Source organism: Podarcis filfolensis, assembly GCF_964270895.1.
Source record: "Podarcis filfolensis genome assembly, chromosome: 6".
Lineage (NCBI taxonomy): Eukaryota > Metazoa > Chordata > Lepidosauria > Squamata > Lacertidae > Podarcis > Podarcis filfolensis.
The window spans coordinates 98,753,815-98,775,659 of record NC_139609.1 but is presented as its reverse complement, the minus strand read 5'-3'; the positions used below and the strand labels follow the sequence as shown (position 1 = coordinate 98,775,659).

Here is a 21,845-nt window from a genome sequence, read left to right as displayed (position 1 = left end):
TGGACTGCAAGAAGATCAGACCTATCCATTCTGAAGGAAATTGGTCCTCGTGACCCCATGGACCGGAGCACGCCAGGCCCTCCTGTCTTCCTCTTGCCTCCCGCAGTTTGGTCAAACTCATGTTCATAGCTTCGAGAACACTGTCCCACCATCTCCTCCTCTGTCGTCCCCTTCTCCTTGTGCCCTCCATCTTTCCCAACATCAGGGTCTTTTCCAGGGAGTCTTCTCTTCCCATGAGGTGGCCAAAGTCTTGGAGCCTCAGCTTCAGGATCTGTCCTTCCAGTGAGCACTCAGGGCTGATTTCCTTCAGAATGGAGAGGTTTGATCTTCTTGCAGTCCATGGGACTCTCAAGAGTCTCCTCCAGCACCATAATTCAAAAGCATCAATTCTTCGGCCATCAGCCTTCTTTATGGTCCAGCTCTCACTTCCATACATCACTACTGGGAAAACCATAGCTTTAACTATACGGACCTTTGTCGGCAAGGTGATGTCTCTGCCAAGGATCTACAGGTATTTTAATATTTTGTTGGAAGCCGCCCAGAGTGGCTGGGGAAGCCCAGCCAGATGGGCGGAGTATAAATTATTATTATTATTATTATTATTATTATTATTATTATTATTATTATTATTTATTATCTACTGGTGGGACAAGCCTGAACAGAATGGCTGAGGATTCAAGAAAATGGCCAGACCTTCCTTGGGGAGCAGGCCAGCCATCTCAACTGACTTCAGCTGTCTGAGAGCAGGTGGAAGGAAGGTAGGTTTTTAGGGAAGGACGTTTGTGGCTTAAACCCCGAGTGTGACGTCAGTTTCCCCGTTGGGTCACAAGCAGCTGATCCCTGTTGTGCAAGCTTCACTCTCCAGATGCAAATGTCGCCATTTCAGGGAGCCTCTTCTCCACCCACACAAGAAACACCTGCTGTTCTTTCTCTTTGAAGAGTCACTTCCTCCTCTGGGCACAGAACTCAAGTCACAAGGTCCCCCAGGGAGGGGACACGGGATCGTGATGGGGAGACTGGCCAGGCCAGTTGGGGTGGCCAAAGGCTTGCTGGGCAAATGGCCCATTGCCTCAGGCCGTCTGCTGAAAGGACACTCTTGCTTGCAGATGTTCATCACCATCATGACGAAGCCTGTCAGTTTATCGGGTTCCTCAGCTCTTTGCCCCCCAACTCTGAATCATCCATGGCTGATTCTGGGGAGAGTGGCTCATGGACTGCTCACCGGGCGCCTGGTGCGCCAGAGAATTGGCGTAAGAACTGGAGGGCATCAGAAGAGACTGCTGGATCAGGCCAGGGGCCCATCCAGTCCAGCACCCTCTTCTCGCAGGGGCCGGCCAGATGTCTATTATCGGAAGCCCGCAAGCAGGATCCGAGCACAAGAGCGAAAGGAAAAGAAGTTTTTGAGCTATTTTTAAGGAAATACGGCAGAATCTGGCCAGACGCTGTCTCTGGTGGCTGAATCCCAGAAATGTAGGGGAAGTCCTTTCGTGGGGCAACTCTTCCTCAAGGGTCATCTAGCCCAACCCCCTGCAATGCCAGAACCACAGGGAGAGCATCCCTGGCAGATGGCCACCCAACCCCTGCTTAAAAATCAGGGACCCCCACCTCTTGTTTAACTTGTGGTCTCCAAAGAAACCCCCCCCCACACACAAATTCTTTCCTGCTACTTGAAACAGGTGCCCCCCCAGCCTGTATTTGTGCATCAGAGGATTCCTGAGCGCAGAACCTGAGCTTTGATTGTCCCTATCGAAATTCATTTTCTTCATTTTAGTCTTCCTTCCCTCCCTCCTGAGCTCTTCAGGCAGCATGATAAGCCGGGCTTTGGCGAGGGACTCCGAGGGAGGAGGGAGGAGGATCCCTTGCAAGCCGGACTCTTGTGAAACCACTCGAACTCAGGACACAAGGGAGAAACGTGTTTAGACGAAGGCATGCTTGGCAAATCCACAGCGTGATCAGCCTCCTGCCTGGAAACCAATGTCCTCACTGTGGAAGGACATGTGGATCCAGAATTGGCCTCCACAGTCACTTACAGACTTAAGGCCGTGTTCATGGAAGACAATCTTACTCGGCTACGAGGGATCGCCAAAGAAGAATGTGTTCCTACTATACCTCTCCCCTCCAGCAACGGCTGCTGGCTGCTGCTGTTATATGATACGATAATCTTTATTGTCATTGTCCCATACAGAACAATGAAATTGAAAAAAAATCCACATAAGACATTCAAAAACCAACAAGCCTGCTAGCCCAGCTATCCCAGCCTGGTTAGCCCCTAAAAACTCTGATACCCCATTTTAAAATACAATATACTCCCATAGAGACTCCTTACACTGCGTTTAAAACCAAAATTGCATTTGGATAGAAACTGTTTCTCAGGCGGCTAGTCCTAGTCTTTATAACCCTATACCTTCTTCCAGAAGGCAGAAGCTGAAAAAGATCCTTTCCGGGGCGCGCACTATCCTGCGCTATCTCTGCAGCTTTCTTATGGCACCTGGAAGCATAGATTTGATCCAAGGTGGGAAGAGTGCACCCAGTTATTCTCTCCACAGTCTTGACATCCCTGGACAGCATTGCTTTCTCCCTGACCGTGCAGCTCCCAAACCACACACACAGACCATAAGTTAATACACTCTCCAGAGTGCAATGGTAAAATGCCATCAACAGGTCCTTTGTTGGGTTCATTTATGAGCAACTTCCTGGGATGCACCTCTGGGCGATGTGGCAATTGTTGCGTCACCGGCTGCCTCCCTGGCCTGCCCCAAGGCAACCTCATCGCGCCTGGCAAGTTCCTGGGCAGTGCAAAGTACTTCATGGAGAGCTGGAAGGGAGCCAAAGGCTCATCAAGTCCAACCCCGGGCAGTGCAGGAATCACAGCTCATCACGCTGGCAGCTTTCTTCACGCACAATAATTTTTCTCAGCCTCTCTTGCTTGTGTGTCCTCACAACCAAACGGTGCATTAGGAAGAAGACTTCGGAGCCCCCCGGTTGGATCAGTCCAAAAGTCCTGCCTGTGCTTCCATGAAGCCCACAAACGGCCATAAAGGCAACAAGCTCTCCCCGTAGTAGCTTCCAAGCAAGTGGATCCGCTGATAGACTGCCCCTGAACATGGAAGTTCTGTATAGCTGCCATGGCTAGCTGCTGTTACATCAGCAGAGTCTTCTGGATCAGGCCAATGAGGGCCCATCTAGCCCAACATCCTGTTCTCACAGGGGCCAAGCAGATGCCCAAAGGGAAACCCACAAGCAGGATCCGAGCACAAGAGCCTTCTCTCCTGCTGCTGTTTCCTGCAGTTGGTATTCAAAAGCCTTGCTGCCTCTGGCCAGGAGCCATGGAGAGCCTCTCCTTCAGGAATTTAGCCAATCCACTAAGGCTGGTGGCCGGTCACTGGCACCTGCAAGAGGGAGTTCCATGTTTAAGGAGGAGCTGCTCCTGAAACTTCAGCTGGTGGTTAGTTTCCGGGCCCAATTCAAAGTGCTGCTCTTGACCTGTAAAGCCTTAAACAGCTCAGGATATGATCCTTCCCAGACCCTGAGATCATCCTCCGAGGCCCTTCTTTGGGTGTCTCCTTCATGAGAAGTCCAGGGGGCGGAAGCATGAGAAAGGGCCTTTTCTGTGGTGGCTCCCTGCTTGTGCAATGCTCTCCCCACGGAGTCCCGCCTGGTGCCTTCGTTACATCTCTTTAGGTGCCAGGCAGAAACATTCCTCTTTTCTCAGGCCTTAGGCTGGTTAAACCACCTATGGCTTTTAAAGGAGGGAGTAAGTGGTTGTTTCTGTTTGTTATTATATTACATGTTTCTGTGTTTTTATACTGTCAACTGCCCTGTGATCCTCGGATGAAGGGCGGTATACAAATCTAACAAATTCATTAAATAAATAAAATCTGCTCCGTGTTGATCCTCCTCTTCCATCATTAATTTGTCTGTCCCCCTCCACCCCGTCTAAGCTAGTGCCCATTACCTCCTTTAATTTATTAATTTGATTTATCCTCCTTCCTTCAGGCCTGTAAGACAGAGCTATTCCACCTGGCCTTTAATTTGAATTCAGCCTGATCTTTTATTTCCCTTCTCTTCCCTCCCCCTCCCCTTTTTTGAGAGCCCACAGTTAATTCTCCCCTGGCCTCCTAGCTGGCCCAAGTAGGACTAATTCAGCCAGCTAGCCCTGGGGATTATCTAACACTTATTAGATGGATTTCCACTAAATTGATTTCTGAACTTTCAATTTTATTGTTATTCATGTTTTTATACTGTATTTTATGCTGCCTTTACAATTAGGTGTTTTAAATCTGTTGTTAGCTGCCCTGAGCCCGGTTTTTGAACCGGGAAGGGCAGGGTATAAATAAAAATTTATTATTATTATTACCACACCTCATAGCATTGCCGTCCATCAAATAATTATACACTGGGTGAAGCAAGCTGGCATTGCCCACACCCAAAAGCAGCACATTGCCCTCCGTTGTGCCACCCTGATGCCCAGGGCTTCCATTCTGTCGCAGGCCAGGCTGCCCTTTCCTTGCAACTCACAGGGCATTAGGACCTGGCCGGCTCCTATCAGCCCACACCGTTCCCTATTTGGAGACCTTGTGTGTCCCGCGACAGCAGCTGCCCTGACTCGGAGCCCCCTTAAAATAGCCTCAGTCCTGCCCGCGAGAAGCCCAGGGATGAGTGCTGCAGGCCACCCGCCCACCCGCTTCCACCGAATCCACGGGGCCAATGTCTGCGTTGACCCTTCGGGCACCCAGGCCACCCGCGTGGAGAGCTTCGCCAACGGCGTCTGCTTCAGCCGGGAGCCCCTGGCGCCCGGGCAGATCTTCCTGGTGGAGATTGAGGAGAAGGAGCTGGGCTGGTGCGGCCACCTGCGGGTGGGGCTGACCGCCCATGACCCTCGCAGCCTGGAGACAGTGCCCGAATACTCCCTGCCAGACCTGGTCAACCTGGGCGACAGCTGGGTCTTCGCCATCACCCGCAACCACAACCGGGTCGCCCCGGACACTGCCGGGGAAGAGGCCTCCGCCCGGGTGAGGGGCTTCCTCTCTGACCCCTACTTGCTCATCGAGAAGGTCAGGATCCCTCGGGACAAGCTGGTGGGCCGCAGCAGGCCAGGCCGCTACAGCCACCTCCTGGACGACCTGTACAGGACCAACGTGCTCCCTGCCACCGCCCGGAGGAGCAGGATCGGGGTGCTGTTCGCCCCGCAGCCGGACGGGACAGCCGACATGCACATTGTCATCAACGGCGAGGACATGGGTCCCAGCGCCAGGGGCCTCCCGGGCTCCCGGCCCCTTTACGCCGTGGTCGACATCTTTGCTTCCACCAAGAGCGTCCGCCTCATCCAGGTGGAATACGGATGTAGGTATCCCCAGCTCCCAAACTGGCATGGCCCCCGGACCATGGGGCAAAGGGCCGTAGCTCAAAGGTGGAGCAGCCTCATGGCAGCCTCTCGCGGTGGGGCTGGGAGAGACGACTCCTGCCTGGAATCCTGGAGGGGCATTGCTGCCAGCCAGTGTAGGCCGTACTAAGCTAGATAGACCAATGGGCAGACTGCATGACGCAGCTTCCTAGGCAGATCAAAGCTGGTGGCTGGCATTGTCACAAGAAGGGAGACTTTCTGGAGGTTTGGATCCTGATGGCCCCAAGGCAACAGCTGGGTGGGCTACTCGGGTGAAAGGGAGAGGGAGAGAGAAGGAGGTCAAGCCCAGAAGCAGGCAGCCGGCTGCTGGGTCGTCTTAGGAAGGGTGGGGGGCGATGGACAGAGAAAGCGAGCATTGCTCCAAAGGGGTCTGCAGCTGATATAAGAAGGCAGGAGGAGAGGGAGGGTTAACGCTGTCCCTTCAAATAAGGAACTTTGAAGAGCAGCTGGCAGGAGAATCCTAGAGTTGTGGACTTGGGAGGGGTCCCAAGGGGTCATCTGACCCCACCCCCTGCCATGCAGGAATCACAGCAGGTTGGTCTAGCATAGTGGCAGGAATGGAGCGATAACTCTGAATGTTCCAGATGCGATTCTTGTCACTGGGAGACCTAAGCCCCTGCTCCCTAAGTCTGCATCAGAGGAATGATACTGATTCAATTGCCAAAGCTATTCTAAGTATTATGAGAAGACGACAAAGTGCCTTGAACGCTCTGAAACACGCTGTCTGAATGTCAAGCCCAATCGCTTGGGAGCAGAGAGACCAGGAGGAAGTGGAGCCATAGAGGCAGGGATCCAGGAGGGAGCCTGACAAAGAGGATCACAGAATCCTAGGCATGCGAGGGACCCCAAAGGGTCATCTAGCCCAGCCCCTTGCAAGGCCGGAAGGCAACAGCTCTTGCCGCCAGAAAGATCTTCCTAAGGATTAGTCAGGCTCTCCTTTCTCGTAATCTGAATTCTGGCTGCATTATCTGTTGGCAAACAGAGCAGGGGTATAATTAGCAAGCATCCCGCGCTGGCTGCTCTGTTCCGTCCTGTGTGCGCAAGGGATCTATTTTCAGGGAAGGTTTGTTTACTCTGCAGCAATGGCAAAGTCCTTGCCTCTTTGCTTGCCTGCCTTCGTGGCCAGGGGCAAGGAGGAAGGTGGTGGGCCGGGTGTGAGGTTCAGGGAGGCCATGGAATGCAGCCACCCCACGGGGCTTGCTGTGGCTTAGCTGCATGTGGCATTCAGTAGTTAACCTACGGAACTCCCTTCCACAGGAGGCAGCGATGGCCATCAACTTAATAATAATAATTATTATTAGTATTATTATTTTATTTATATCCTGCCCTTCCCAGCCAAAGCCAGGCTCAGAGCGGCTAACAACAATAAAAGTAACACAGAATTCTAAAATAAATTCATTCTAAAATAAATTCAAAATCAAATTAATGGCAACCATTGGGCTAGAGTTCTGAGAGGATTACACCAAAACACGCTGAGAGCTGGGTCTAGTTCCGCAAAGGCCTTTTTGTTTGTTTGTTTGTTTGTTTTGTTTCTGGGATGTCAGGCTGTGAACAGACCTCCTTGGAGAGGTGTGCCAATTTCCTCTTTGGCCTGCATGCAAATTCCTCCCCCCTTGGCTTCCTGGTAACCTGGGAAAGGCATGCAAGAAGCATTAAGCCCAAGGCAGGGTTGATGCCCCACCTCAGTTCGCCCCCCCCCCCCACCTCTGGATGAGACCTGTCCAAACAAGAAGGCTTCTGTGGCTGCAGAGACCAATATGGGAGAGACATGTTTTGCTGCAGCTGGGGCAAAGGAAGGCGTCCGGTTGTGCTGCTACAGCTGCGCCAGGGCGGTTTTTTCCTTTCTGTGCTTCTCCCAGTGGCCGTTCCTTCTCTGCTTCCTGCTATAAATGTCTGCCTCCGGGCACCGCGGTCGTCTGCAAAGGATTCCCACACAATGGGGTTGACGTTGCCAGCTTCGTGTTACAATTGATACAGCAGACCTTATGTTAACCAAACGACAGAGTCTTGCATTGCTAGAGGACTCAGCCTGCACTTCGAAAGCAGTCCAAGTGTATTAGCAGAGTGACAGGCCGCTTGGTGTTTTCCAGTCTTCAGGAGCCTTTAGGGCGTGGAAAGGGAGGCAGCAGCGTTGGCCAAACAAGCCCGGTTGTTGTGTTAGGAACATGGAAGTTATGTCTGGAAGCTCCAGGAGGTGAAGAGAGATGCTGCCTCTGACAGGGAGCCAAAGGGAGGTTTTCACCCAAGGTGTGAGCGCAGCTTGTCTTTGGCATGTACATACTGGCAAAGTGGGTGAGGAATGAAGGGGGAAGTTGGTTCCCCATGCCAAAGTGGCGTGGTGCCACCCCAAGGGCTGGCCCTCCATGGGCTTATAAGTATCAAGCCTTCATCTTAACAAAAACATTCACAAGCCCAGGGCCGTCTTAACCATAAGCGCCAGGGGTGCAGGGCACTGAAGGAGCCCAAACAAGAGCTTTAGGACAGGAATCTGCTGCAAGAACGAGGCCCGAAAATGCTGCCCGGGTGAATCTGTTGGGCAAAAGGCCAGGCGAACCACCAAGGCAGGAAAGCTCATTACAAACAGGCAGACAGGAAGAGGAACGGTCTCCTCACATTGCCCAGCAAGGGCGCAGTCAAAAGGGGGCTTCCATTCCCTCTTGGGTCACTTGGCTCTGGGGGATTTGCAGATGGAGACTCGCAGGGGAAGGAGGTCTTGCCAGGAGAGCAAACTGGGGCACACTCATTAAGATGTGTTGCCAGGCTGAACTACCTGCCTTTCCAAACAACGGCATTGCAGCAGCCCAGGCCCAGCAGCTGCTCCTCTGCCCTCAGTGGGAGCTGGCAAGGCAGCCAGGCTCTTGGTGGTGCTCCTTCCTCCTCATGTGCAAGGAGGAAACATGTCACTCTCACTGAGCCTCAGCTGGAAGGTCTCTCCAGAGCTGTAGGGATGCTGCCTCCTGCCTAATGCCCCAGCCTAGGAGTACTTCTAAGGGCTCTCGCAACAGCCACTGTGTTCCCTGGAGCTGTTCAGGCATTGAGGGAGCTCTTTGGTCAGTGTCATCGAATGATGAATTGTAGAGTTGGATTGGGCCCCTGGCAAGGCAAGAATCGCAGCTAAAGGATCCCCTACAGATGGCTATCCAACCTGCTTTAAATACCTCCATCACCTTCTGAGGTCATCAGTTCCACAGCTGAACAGCTCTTACCTACAGAAGGTTTCTTGTCTTGCTAGGACTGGGGTGGGTGCTCTCTCCAGACAAGAGGAACGGGTCCCAATCCTCATGCTGAGATTGTCTCACAGCCAAGTCCCCTTCTTTCTCTTCTTTTCCTCCCAGTCCCCTCCCTGCAGACCCTCTGCCGGCTGGCCATCCAGAAGCACATTGCCCACCGGCTAGACATTGATGGGCTTGACCTCCCGCCATCGCTGAAGAACTTCTGCAAATACGAGTGAAGTGACCAAGGCTTCTTCTTCGCCTGCACGAGTCGCCCGCCCAAGAGACTTGATGGAGGGTCCGCAAGAACGAGCCGAGAGCAGTGAAGCCGCGCTTCGTCCTTGCTCTGTCCCCAGAATGCCAGCCTTATGGGCCTCACTTCCCACATAGCCACTGGGGAGCCACGTATATGGCGAGAGACTCACTGAAGGGGCAAGACCACCAGCAGCAGCCCTCCAAACAACAGCAGGACCCTGAAATAGCAGGAACAGTCCAAGGGAGGATTTGATTTTCAGATGGTAAGATGTAGCGATGAACTGGAAGCACCGGCCAACTGCCCTGTTTCTTGGTATACTGGGAACTACAGAATATTCTCTGACAGACAGCCTACATGCGAAGAGATTTTTTTTAAACAGATCACTAAGGGAATCTGCTTACTCGGAACATGCTAAGAATGTTTCTGCAGGAAAAATTCAGCCTTGAGCGAGTTTGGTAAGCGAGGAAGTGCCCTATTTTTCTCGCTGATCCAGCTCTCAGAACAAAGGCATGTTTTCCCTCTGAGAAGGTGACTTAACTTCTACACCCGTGTAAAGCTAAGGCGAGGGAACAGCTCTACGCAAGCTTGTAGGACCACGGGCTCCACTTTTGTGGGTTCCCCAGCGGCCCACTGTTGTTCTGACCTGACATCACAGTGGTGCGTTTGTGGAAGAAATGCACTATGTAGACCCGTGAGGCCCAGAGGGTGTTGCTGCTATGGGGAAAGGGGGGCACACTAGGCTTCGTGGAAGTCATGCCAGTTCAATAAAAGCTGCCTTAGAACAGCAACAAGTCCTGGGAGTGTCCCTTTCCGGCAACCTCAGCTCCCTTTCCCTCCTGGTTATGCAGCAGAGGGCTCCCAAGCGAGGTTTTATTGCCCTGATACTGCAGTACATAAATAGCAATGAAACAATCAAAGGGTGGAGAGCGGCTGCAGTGTTTGGGACTTTTGCAGTGGTTCTCAACCTGTGGGTCCCCAGATGTTGTTGGACTACAACTCCCATCATCCCTGAGCTCTGGCCTTGCTAGCTAGGGGTGATGGGAGTTGTAGTTCAACATCATCTGGGGACCCACAGGTTGAGAAAGGGTGGTTTAGAGAAAACGCAGGGAAGAGGCATTGTGCATGGAGAAAAGGAGAGAAAAGGTTTTCCCCATCTCTGCTAACACTAGAATCTGTGGGCATCCCATGAAGGCTCAGGGAAGGGAAAATAAGCAATTTCTTCACACAGCACATAACCCAAGGAACTCGCTCCCACAGGAGGCAGCGTTGCTTGACTGCCAGCTGCTGGAAACCGCAAGAGGGGAGAATCGCTCTTGTGCTCGGATCCTGCTTCTGGGATTCCCATAATGGGCATCTGGTTGGCTGCTGTGAGAAGAGGAGGCTGGACTCGATGGGCCCTTGGCCTGCTCCAGCAGGCTCTCCTTATGGGGGGGGCAAATGTTGGGGGCCGGAAGAGGCTTAGCAACCTGCCGGCTTCACCAGACTTCCCTCCTCCTCTGCCATTGAGCCAAGTGGCCCCAACTCCTTGGAGCTGCCCAGGGGCTCTGTGTGAGGTAAGGGCCGAGCCCTGTGACGCTGGTTCTAGAATGGGGAGAGTTCAGGACAGGCACAGCACTGAGGCAGCCACAGGCCAGCTCTCAGCCGACACCATGTCCTATTATGGGATGGGGAAACCTTCCACAGGCTTCTTTCCACCTCCAAGTCCAGGTAACGACTCCCCTTTCATCCCCCAAGGCGTTTTGTGCAGACAACGCCCTCCTCTGTGCGGCCCCACACATTTTCCTTCCCCCCCCCAGCTGAATTGGTGTATGGAGGGAGCTCTTCACGTCACCCCAGAGATGGGTGGCTGTCTTCTTAGACTCACAGAAGTGGAGTTGGGACCCCCAACGGTCATCTGGACCACCCCCAGCAATGCAGGAATCACAGCCCAATATTCCCTGGCAGATGGACAGGGATGAAAACCTCCAATGGACAAGAGTCCAGCACCTTCTGAGGTGGTCCATTCCGCTGCCCAACCCCTTTGACAAGGCCAAAGAAGAGGCCCCAGCGCTACAGGGAGGAGGCCCGAGGGAGAGGCAGGCCTGGGGGGGGCAGCTGATCTGGGACACACGGAACCATCTCCTAAGCTCTCTGATTGCTTCTGGGGCGGAGTGGGAAGCAGAGAACCCATGGAATGAAAATTGCAGCTGCAGCTCGACTCTCGCTCCAGTTTATCTTCCTCTTGGGAAACAAGATTACTCAGCACCAGGAGGCAAGTGAGTGTGTGGGCAATGGAAACTGGTATCGAGGGCATGGAAGGAATTTAGCACCCTCAATTCACCCCGCCTTCAATCTAGCCCCGGAACCAGAGCCCCCAAGTTGTCCTCCTCACACACCCTCCCTGCCAATCCACCTCTGCCCCAGACACTCCAGTTGGTGCCCCCCCCAACACACACGCCTTTATTTTGGACAGGAGAATCGGGCAGCAGAGAGGTTGAAATGGCACCGAGTGGCCCGTCGAGCCTCTACCCTGGGATGCCGAGGGAGACCCCGGCTTCGGGGGGCCTCTCCTCTGCCATCGGGCTCCTGAGGAGGAAGCTGCAAGCCAAGCAGGGGGCTCCGCACCAGCTCAGCGGCCCCCAGCTGCTCCAGGATCCAGACGCCAAGCCGCCTTGCGGAGGAGCCTGCTGGTCACCGGGCACATCTGGGCAAGGGGCGCCAGAAAGGTGGGAGCCACACCGAGGCCTCTGCTGCAGGAAGCTGTGCCCTCAGGGACCGGACAGGGAATATGCCGCTGAGCCGACGGGCGACCGGTGGCTCTTCCTCTCCTCTGTGCCGCAGCCCCTTCCTCTCAGCCAGCCCCCCAAGGACTTTGCCAGCTCCGGCGGAGACTTTGCGCTGGCCAGGTGGGGATTCTTGCCCAGCGGGGTCTTCCTGATGTCGGCCAAGTTTGGCAAGGACAGAGAGGCCCAGCCCCCGCTGCACCTGCCCCCCAACATCTGCATCCTGACCCTGGCCATGATGATCGCCGGCATTCCCACGGTCCCCGTGCCGGGCGTGCGGGAGGAAGACATGGTCCACGCTGCCCAGTGCTTTGTGGCAGAGAACCTGGAGCCTGGCAACGGGCAAGGGGAGGCAGCACAGAGGAGGAGGAGGAGGTGGGCTGCCATGCAGCGCCTGGGGCCTTCCTGCAAGAGGGGGGACAAGCAGAGGAAGAGGGCCACCCACAGGAGCCTCCTGCCCCTGTTCCTGGCGCAGCTGGAGAAGTGAGAGCAGGCGGGGAGAAACGCTTAATTCTGCTTTGAAAAGCCAACATAAAGGGTTTGTCAAAAGCGAGGCTCTTTGCTTATGTCCGTGCTTCTGCTTCTGTAGGCAGGTTGTTGGCCAGATCCTCTGCCCAAGCCTCCAAACACCTGTCTGGATTGGACCCCAGGCAGCCCTTCCTTCCCATTCCCACACCACCACAGGGGTTACCCAGCCAGGCTCCTTGGGACCAAGCGGAAGGGGTAACCCCACTCTCTGCATAACAGCCCAAACGGCAGCTGCTTCCTGGAGCTCTTGCCCCTCTCCCCTCATGTCCTTCTGTCACCAGTGTTTCCAGTCTGACACAACGCCCACAGAGCGCTTCCACTGAGCCCGGTACCAGCTGCCTGGCAGAGCCACAGCAGAGAAGCCCTGCCCTGTTTCTTAATGAGATACTGAATGGTATTTAAAGGCCGATGTTGAGAAACGACAAACAGGAAAGACTTGTTTATTGACATTTACGAAAGAGAAGTCCTGCTCTCGCTGGGTGCAGGGGGCCCTGTTTCAATAATCAAGGGGGGGGGAGAGGAAGAGGAAAAAAGGACTCAGGGGACACACCTGGTCCCCTTTGACATGGAGAACCAGACATGCTGGTGGGGTTAAAACCAACTGACTTAGAAGAACAGTAATGCAGAGAGACGAGGGGGTGGACTTCACGGGACTGTAGGTCATGTCAGGCACCTCTGAGCTGCCGGCAAAGTCTCAGAGAAGAGCACAGGTTTGCAGTTGTGTGCACAGTCTTGGGTTGCTCATCAAAGCTCCCCCCACAAAGGAGGAGCCCCACAGACACTCGGAGCTGAATGAAATGTTAACCCCAAGTCTCCAGCCGAGCCCAAGGGTCTGCTCCCAGTAGCGCCCCTGAGCTCAGTTACAACTTCACCTGCACGTAAGGCCCAATCCAGCTGTCGGCCAGCTCACGGAGGGTGCTGTACCTGCGATCAAACTCCTCGTGACTGCACTGGCTCAGAAGCCGGCTGATCTCCGCAGTGAGAAACGACACAGCCAGGTACTTGTCCAACAACTTGTCCCACGAGCAACTCAGGACCTCCAGCAGCCCGTCGGTGCTGCTCTGTCCCTCTTGGGATGTGCTGTTTCCCTTGCGCCACCGCGCTGGGATCCTGCCGGGCTCGAAATCCTTCCCTTCGGAGTTCAGCACAGCCAGGACGTGCCGGCAGGGCAGCTGGAAGGTCTGGCTGAAGTGGCAAGTGCAGCTGCTGAGGCCCTTGTGGCGCACGGCCTGGGCGTCTTCCAGGATCTGTATGCTGGCAACCTCTCCGTTGTTTCCCATCAACTGCGCAGAGCTCTGGACAACCGCAAACTCGTTCAAGCACAGCCTGGCCGCCGGCTCTGTGCAGATGTCGCTCAAGGACTGCTTGATCCGCTCCTCAGCCTCTCTGGAAGTCGCCTCTGCCTCCTCCTCGCGAGCCGACTCTTCAGCAGCAACCCCTGCCGCCGGCTTCAGGGGAGTCGGCGCGGCGGTCGGAGCAGAATCCCTTGGAAGCAGAAACCTCTGAGAGTGTGCAGCAGAGGAGCGAAGCACCAGCAGGTTCTGAATGGAGGAGCTGTTCTCCCCGAGCAAAGGGCCTGGGCCTGGCGCAGACTCCGCGGAGCTCTTCTGGACAACCTTCTGGTAGGTCTTTGCTATTTTGGTGATGCAGGTCTCCAGGGATGGTCCTATGCAGAAGATCTGGCTTAAGCTGTGTGTGAGCATCTCCAGATCTTTGAAATACTGGCTGCACTGGCCCCAGGTCCGCCAGCGGTGAAAGGCCCAGATCTTCTCGTTGAGCAGCCACTCTTTGTGGAGCTGGGGCAAGCGGTTGGGCTTCACAAAGCCACACAGGATGGTGTACAGCTTCCTCAAGTTGCTCTCGCTGGGGGCACACATGGCGTTCCTCAAGGCGCTCAGAACCAGCCTTTCCGTGTGGGCTTCCAGGGAGACCTGCTGGATCTTGTGCTGCAAGTGTTTGCATATGTGGAAGACAGACAGCTGGACGTCCACAGAGGGGAACGCTTCCGACAGCGCCGGCAGCCACCGGAAGCGCGGGTCAACCAGGAAGGTCTTGATCTGCTTCCATTCGGGGTTGAAGGCCTTGAAGGTGCGGTACATTTGAGCCAGGCCTTCCGCCGACTCCCTGGTGGGGACTGCGAAGTGGATCACCTTGGTCACCTCCCCTTCCAGCTGCATGAAAGGCTGGTCCACCATGAAGGTGTAGAGGGCCTTGCCCCATGGGTTGTGGGTTCGATGAATGAGCACAACCTCAGGGTGCTGTAAGAAGACGTCCCTCATTTGGCTGGTCTGAAAGCTGATGGACTCCAGCTGGGAGCTTTTGTACACCTGGTAAGCCACCAGCAAGCCGCAGTCAAAGCTCAAGAGCTCCTTCACAGTTTCCAGGGCCATCGTGCACTCTCTTCCTGAACGGCTGCCTTGGAGAGCTTTCCCCAGGGATTCCTGCCAGGCAAAGAGTTCAAGTTTCTGCTGCTCTTACACCGGGGTCAAGAGTGACCAAGGTTTGTCTCAGACCGAAGGACCTAGAGAGAAAGAAAAGGGTGAAGCCAAGTCAGTTCTCCTGATTGGTGATTCTGTTTTGGTGTGTAAAGGGATCTTCTTATGAGATCTAGAAGGTGACAAATTCAACATTTTTAACCCACCAAAGAGAGTGAAGATGCTGTACCAGTAGCAATGGAAAAGGCACATTGTGTGGTTTTTTAAAATGGAGTCCATTGTGTTTCCCATCGTTTTTTTAAAAATGTATTTTTAGAGTCAAGCTTCACATCTATATTTTTCAGTGTGTTCTACAAACACTTACAAAGAGTTTTGGTTTACGCAAAGCAGTTGGATCTGGTTAACAAAAAAACCACACAGAGCCAGGAGAAGGCCCAGTTAGGTCAACTCGTTCTGCCAATGACATCAGAGGCACTGAGGTGCAACGGGAAGGTGGAGAAAATGTCACCAGGGCCTCATCTGCCATCAATTTGATTTTAATTTGATTTTAATTGATTTTATAATGAATGTTTTTAGAATGTTGGATTATTTTGATTGTTGTTAGCCGCCCTGAGCCCAGTTTCGGCTGGGGAGGGTGGGATATAAATAAAATTTATTATTATTATTATTATCATTATCTATTTCTCCTACTGAAATACAAAGCTGCTTAGGCAGTCCCTTCAGTTAGGCTATTTATCTGTTTATTTGCAGGGCTAAGTGTTTTTTTATTTTACATATATGAAAGTTTGGGAGCTATACAGAAGAGAGCGTAGCCTCCTGCACAGAAACTGAACCAAACAGTGGCATCACACGACTGTATTCTACGAAGCAGCACCACACAGGATTCACACATCCTCCTGTGCCACAAACGGCAGCCAAGTGCCTTCTGCCACGACACGAGGGCAATGTGCACAAGGGGCTTCGCTGCAGCCCAGTGGGAAGAGCGGGTGTGCAGGAGGCCCTGGGCATGAGCCCAGGGAGGGCTGGGTGGGGATAAAGCCCCCCCCCCCGGAAGGCCAGCTTCCTAGGCTCCTACTTAGAACATGATCTTTACTACTCTCTGGATTTGCCTGTGACTTCATCTTGCCCAGGACAAGCCAAAGCAACTTCGGATGTATGGCCCACCAGTCAGAACACTGCTGCCGCTGCAGAGGCATTAAAAGCATGGGGGGGGGAACCGGGGGGTGTTTTTAAGCTGCTGCCCTTTCCTCTTGGAGTTGATTTCTCTAGGTGGGCATCCCCAGCAGCGAGCAGAGGAGAAATGGCTGCAGGGAGGAGCGCAGAGAGGAGGAGGAGGAGAAGCAGAAAAAGAAGGAAGAAGCAGCAGAGAAAAGAAGCAGCAGAAGCAGGAGGAGGAGAAGCAGAATACAGTGGTACCTCGGGTTAAGAACTTAATTTGTTCCGGAGGTCCGTTCTTAACCTGAAACTGTCCTTAACCTGAAGCACCACTTTAGCTAATGGGGCCTCCTGCTGCTGCCAGAGCACGATTTCTGTTCTCATCCTGAAGCAAAGTTCTTAACCCGAGGTAATATTTCTGGGCTAGCAGAGTCTGTAACCTGAAGCGTCTGTAACCCGAGGCACCATGGTAAGAAGAAGGAAAATGCAGAAGAAGCAACAGAAGGAGGAGAAGGAGGAGGAGAAACCGAAGCAGCCTCTCCCCGGCGCCCCCGTCCCTGCGAAGCCGGGCTCCTCCTCCTCCTCCTCCCTCCGTCCCTCCCTCTCCTTCCCCGGCTGCAGCGGAGCCTGTCTCTCCCCGGCCGGCCTCCGCAGCCCCACTGGCGGGAGAGGCGGGCGGACTCCCCGAAGCCCCTCCGTCCCGCGGGAGACCCCCCAGCGGAGCCCCTCACCGTCCCCGGCCGCCGCCATCTTGCCGCCGCCGCCTCCTCCGTCGCTCTCGCCAGGCCCCGCCCCTCGCCGTCGCCAAGGAAACGCGTGACGTTCGGGGCTCTGCCGGGCGAGGGGCGGGCCCTCGTCGCTCACGTGACCCTCCGCCATTCCCGGCAGAGGGCGCTGTGGCGGCGCTCCTTGAGTTCTTGGTCATGGCAGGCGGAGGCCGACTCGGCCCTCCTGCTGGTTTGGGACAACAACTCCCAGCATCCCTAGCGAACAGGACCAGTGCTCAGGGGTGATGGGAGTTGTAGTCCCAAAACAGCTGGAGGGCCGGGTTGGCCTGTGTCTGATCCATGGCTTTCTTTATGGAATGGGCATCGAAAATGCAGGGGGGAAGCAAGGGTGAGAGCAAGCTCCCCAACACTCTCAGAGGGATCAAATGGGATCTTGCCCCCCCCATCCCAGAGGGATGGCCTCTGGGCACAGAGACGCCTGCATTGCGCGGGTTGGACTAGATGACCCTGGGACCCTCCCGACTCCTCCAGGCAAGGATTCTGCAAGTCCTCCTTCACACAGTGCATAGTTAACTCGTGGAACTCTCTGCTGCAGGAGTCTGAGTCGTCCATCATCTTGGGACGCCTTAAAAAGAGGGTCTGGCGGGCGAGGAGGAGGAGACAGCTGCATGCCTCTGAAGACCAGCTGCTGGAACCCCTGGGAGGGGAGAGTCGCTTGTGGGCATCCCCCGGGGGCATCCATCTCTGCCTTCAATCAGCTTGACACCAAGACGTAAGGAATTACACAGGGAGTAGATGACATATCCTAAGGAACTGAAAAAGCCATAAATCCGTGAGATCTTTCCAGGCAAAATAATGTTAATGCTTTTTGGACCTCTTCATCCAGCCTGGTTTTATCAGTTCTTTAATGACCATTCACAATCTCTCACCTCTGTGTGTTACAAACAGGGCATCCTCTTGGTTTTCTATTCAGTCTTAATTAAAATAATTCTAGGAATGAGTAGTTGACTCTAAGTCTACAACAGTTTGGAGCTGATTTCTGTCCCCAATCTGAGCATCCTTGGGTCTTTCTGGTGGGCTTAGTCTCCCCCCAATTGCTCTAGGAGACAGACGCTTCTTCAGAACTTTTGTGGTTTGCTCTTCAACCCTTTCTTATTGAAAGAAAAGGAAATTAGCCACCAGATTGTAGTCTATATGCTTTGACATCACTGCTTCACCGCCTAAGAGGACAGAGGTCAGCAAAAGACGTCTTCAGCCAGCCATCACTCTCCGGAAACACCTCCAAGTGAGATTTTTCTTGTGCCTGAAGCTCTTTCCACATTCCTGAAGTTCTGTTCACCCTCTTGACACTGAAAATGTTTCTTCCCTCTGTAAATTCTCTGAGGTTGGTGGAAGTGTGAGCCTGTGGAAAATCTCTTCCCGCATTCCAAGCACCAATATGGTTTCTCCCCTTTCTGAAATCTTTCATGGGAAGTGAGACTTTCCTTTGTTACGGAAATTGCGGGGGGGGGGGGCACATCTTTAAAGTTGTTAAATGTTACAAATATTATGCCTGAATGTATCCTTTCAACTTGACAGCTCAGGGAAGTTACCTAGCTTTAAAAATAATATAAAAGCAACTCCTTTGCCAGTTTCCTCCTGTAGCAGGAACCCCCCCCAATCATTCAGTTTGTACAAACTCCACACACACATGACATACTCTACACTTCTGTTATAAATTCATAGAAAATCAACCGTACATCAGATCTGCACCGTTCCACTTTTATTTTACTCCATGAAGGAAGGACCACAAAATGGGGAAGGTTTGATACAGGGCAGCCATAATCCCTTGAGCATACCAGCACATCCACAGGAGCCCTGCCCAGTTGCTATGCCAACCCTGATGGTCCTAGACAGAAGACCATCAAGTTACAGATAGGTAGCCGTGTTGGTCTGCCATAGTCAAAACAAAAAAATTTTTTTCCTTCCAGTAGCACCTTAAAGACCAACTAAGTTAGTTCTTGGTATGAGCTTTCATGTGCATGCACACTTCTTCAGATACCATATGGGAGTGGATTCAGCATGGACTGAAACAAAGGACAATGATCAGCTCTTCCCTCTGGGGGCAGGAAACTGCAAAGTCCCCTCTGTCACCTGGAAAGTACTTGTGGGGAGGGGGAAAGGGGGAACCAGCCAGGTGACAGGACACTCAGGTTACCTCCACAACTCCTCCCTCTAGGGGTGTAGTTTGGGGGATTAGTAACTAATAAAAGTTGGGGTCTTCTTTTGTTTGGGGCTTCCATCTTGTTCCACCTGGTGGCAGGTGGGAGTCCTGATTGAAGGCTTGGTCTTCAATCAAGACCAAGCCTACTGGCTGCTGTTTTGCTCTGGTATTCCTGGCTGGGGTCCTTGTTTTTTTGCCCTCAGATTTCTCCGTTAACACCCTATGCCCTAAGCCGGCAGAGTCCTCCTCTCTGGGGGATGCACAACCCCTTCCCCAAAGCCCCTCCCTCCCCGTGGGGGTCCCTCACACCACCCATCACTCACAAGAATGGCTTGGGCCGTCTCCTGCTTGGAGCACTTCAGGGTTTGGAAACCGCTGAGCTCAGCTGCCTGGCACCCTTGCATCACCCCCAGGAGGTACCGCTGTCCGTCCTCCAGCAGCTTAAATACAAAAATCAGGCTGTCAGTCTTTGATGGGTGGGGTGGGGGCTTCTCTGCATCTGAGAGGGGAGAGTTTGGGGCAAAATAGCCCAGGCTGTGGGGAGGGGGAGGGCAGGTCTGAGGGATCCACTCCCTGCTCTTGTTTTCTCCAGTACTCACCCCTGGGGCAGGGATGTGGAACCTCAGCAGAACTGCAAAGAGAAGGGCATGGGAAGAGGTGAGTTTGTCCCTGAGCCCCTGGCAAGGCTATTCCAAGAGTTTTCTCCTGGTTCCAAGTCCTACTAAATGGGAGGGACACCCCAGGCCTCGGGGGCCAATCCCAGCCTCCTTCCCCCAGAACGTGGCTTCCCAAGGAAGGTGCCCCTCCAGCTGACAACTGCCCCCCAGCCCAGCCCCCTGCTTCCTTCATGTAAGAGCGACGACATGTTTCTTTGTCCTGATTTATGATTAATAAATCTGTAGTTCTACTTCTACAAGCTAGGGGCAGCCCTGATCCCCGAAGCAGGAGACCACGTCCACAGCAAGCCTTCTGCCTGGGTGAGAATCGCTGCCATCCTGGTCTCTGAGGGCCAGACAGGTTGCCATCTCAAGGACAAGAGTGGACCCAACCTCCAGGGACTGGGGACTTGGCCAGGACAAGAGCGGGGACTCAACTGGGCTGGGAAACAGGAGCATGTCTCTCTTTCCCTTTGATTTAGTCAATGGGTGGAAGGTGGAGGTCAAGGCGGGGACAGGGGCACACCTGAGACTCGGGTTTCCGCCAGAAAAACCCTCCTAGTTTGTGACACAGATGTGATGCACGGAGGACGTTGTGGGTAAAATGGGCTTCTTTCTGCTTCTTCCATGTGGCCGCTGGAAGTCCTGTTGCAACAGTTCATTGCATAAAGACCAGAGAGCCAAGACTCTGCGGGGGACCCCAGGACTCACCCCCCCAGGAGTCGAAGAGAAAGGAAGGAATGCTACTTACAGCCTGCCCATTTCCTCCACGAAAAAGCCCCCCACCCTCCTCTCTAAACTAGTTAACTATCTAAAATGCCCACCCAAGCCTAACTCTCACCCCAACCCAACCCCAGCCCTAAGCCTAACCCTAACTGCTCCTCTACAAACAAAATAAATATATACAAAATAGGCACAGATGTGCACTAAATAAAAACAAAAAACAAAAATAAAAATCGTAAAATAAAGAAGAAAAAGTAAAGTAAAAAAGTGTTAAAATAAAGGAGTAAAATAATAAATCAACGGATTATTAAAAACGCGTGAGGTAAACGGTGGAAGTCTTTTTTGAAAAAAAACCACTTTATTTACGGTAGATAAGGACAAGATGAAATTATACAATTGAATATAAATATAGATGGGAAACGGCTATGTATTGTGAGTACTTATCTACTTTTTAAAATTTTCACCTATGATCTTTTTCTTTTACTATTTATTCTTTCTTTGCTCTTTTTTTCTTTTTTCTGATATCTTTCATTTCACTGCTTTATTGTGAATAGCATTTTATAGAAGTATAAATAACTGTAAATATGAAAAGAGACAAAATATTCTCTAATTTTTTCCCCTTGGTTAGATGTATTTTCTTTTTCTTTCGTATTTTCTTTTGTTGTGAATATGTATGTTTTCTAATTTGTACTTAATAAAAATATTATTGTAAAATAATAATAATAATAAATCAAATCAAAATAAAATGAATCAAATGAATCAAATAAAAGTCATAAATCAAATCAAAATCAAAATAACAATCCAAACTCCTCTCCTAATCGCCACCAACTGCCACTAACTCCTGTCTCTCTCCTTGCCTCACTGCTAACCCACAATGCCACCTGCAAGAGGTTGGCTTTTAGAGAAGCAAGAGAGGTCACAAAGGAGGGCGGGTCCTGGTCACCATGGCAACCCACCTGGCCCCTCCCAAGAGGGGAGGCTCCTCTCTCAGATCTCAGCTGGGCTGCATCTTCCTTTCACCTCCTTACTCCCCAAGGGAGACCATCCCCACATCCTTCCAGGCAGGCTAGGGGTCTCCATAGAGCAGGACTGGACCATCGGCTTGGCATGCAGGTCTCCAAGATGGCGGTGCGTGCAGATGCTGCAGCTGAGAGCTCCCTGGAGGGCAGTCAGGGTTTGTTAGGACAAATTATTTATTTTAAAATGGGGTATCAGAGTTTTTAGGGGGCTAACCAGGTTGGGATAGACGGGGTAGCAGGCTTGTTGGTTTTTGAATGTCTGATGTAGATTTTTCAATTTCGTTGTTCTGTATGGGACAATGACAATAAAGACTATCGTATCGTAAGTGTGTGTGTGTCTCAGCAAACTCCAAAGAGCCTTCTGGCGCTCGTGATTCTGAGCCAAACAGCCCTTCCTTTCAAGCAGCTCAAAGGAGCTTCCTCACAGCCTTCGAGCAACAAAGCCGCTTCTGTGTGTGTCACTCTTCAGAGTCACGCCATGGACCCCCAGCACGAAGCTGCAATTTGCGGAGCACAATTTGGGCACCTCTGGCACGCACCAACTGGCAGTGGCTGTCCAGGATTTCAGACGGGTGTGGGGCGTGTGTGTTTGTCTCCCAGCTCTGTGTCTAGATACTGTGGGTTCCTTTGGGAGGGGTATAAATTAGAGAAATAACACTGAACCAGCCTGTGCTCTGCCAACCATTTATAGCCCTTCGCCATTAAGGCGGAAACGTCCTGGAAGGTGTGCAGAGGGCGACCAAGGTGGTCAAGGGTCTGGAAAC

The 21,845-nt window shown here is 52.8% G+C and overlaps 3 protein-coding genes across 4 annotated transcripts; 2 read left to right on the top strand and 1 right to left on the bottom strand.

Annotated features, from left to right (window-relative positions):
* Positions 1-4,620: 4,620 nt before the first annotated feature.
* Positions 4,621-9,663, top strand: NEURL2 (neuralized E3 ubiquitin protein ligase 2). Its single transcript, XM_083620173.1, has 2 exons — positions 4,621-5,343; positions 8,740-9,663. Exons 1-2 carry the CDS (start codon positions 4,656-4,658, stop codon positions 8,853-8,855), a joined length of 804 nt encoding a protein of 267 aa, XP_083476299.1. The 5' UTR covers positions 4,621-4,655; the 3' UTR covers positions 8,856-9,663.
* Positions 9,664-10,443: 780 nt separating this feature from the next.
* On the top strand, positions 10,444-12,185 carry SPATA25 (spermatogenesis associated 25). The gene is made up of 2 exons (XM_083620172.1): positions 10,444-10,579; positions 11,325-12,185. Exons 1-2 carry the CDS (start codon positions 10,459-10,461, stop codon positions 12,119-12,121), a joined length of 918 nt encoding a protein of 305 aa, XP_083476298.1. The 5' UTR covers positions 10,444-10,458; the 3' UTR covers positions 12,122-12,185.
* Positions 12,186-12,586: 401 nt separating this feature from the next.
* On the bottom strand, positions 12,587-16,552 carry ZSWIM1 (zinc finger SWIM-type containing 1). Of its 2 annotated transcripts, none has more exons than XM_083620170.1 (2): positions 16,484-16,552; positions 12,587-14,683 (listed from the first exon to the last, which is right to left on the bottom strand). In XM_083620170.1, the coding sequence occupies exon 2, from the start codon at positions 14,550-14,552 to the stop codon at positions 13,023-13,025; it is 1,530 nt and encodes a 509-aa protein (XP_083476296.1). In that variant the 5' UTR covers positions 14,553-14,683; positions 16,484-16,552; the 3' UTR covers positions 12,587-13,022. The 2 variants fall into 2 exon arrangements, with proteins under 2 accessions (XP_083476296.1, XP_083476297.1); XM_083620171.1 differs by lacking the exon at positions 16,484-16,552 and adding an exon at positions 14,804-15,112.
* Positions 16,553-21,845: the final 5,293 nt, after the last annotated feature.

Excerpts from the sequence above, each read along its gene's own strand:
- NEURL2 (XM_083620173.1), top strand. The coding sequence starts at position 4,656 with ATGAGTGCTGCAGGCCACCCGCCCACCCGCTTCCACCGAATCCACGGG. Across the intron at positions 5,344-8,739 it reads CATCCAGGTGGAATACGGAT|TCCCCTCCCTGCAGACCCTC; the intron begins GTAGGTATCCCC and ends TTTTCCTCCCAG.
- SPATA25 (XM_083620172.1), top strand. The coding sequence starts at position 10,459 with ATGGGGAGAGTTCAGGACAGGCACAGCACTGAGGCAGCCACAGGCCAG. Across the intron at positions 10,580-11,324 it reads CTTTCCACCTCCAAGTCCAG|GAGAATCGGGCAGCAGAGAG; the intron begins GTAACGACTCCC and ends TATTTTGGACAG.
- ZSWIM1 (XM_083620170.1), bottom strand. The coding sequence starts at position 14,552 with ATGGCCCTGGAAACTGTGAAGGAGCTCTTGAGCTTTGACTGCGGCTTG.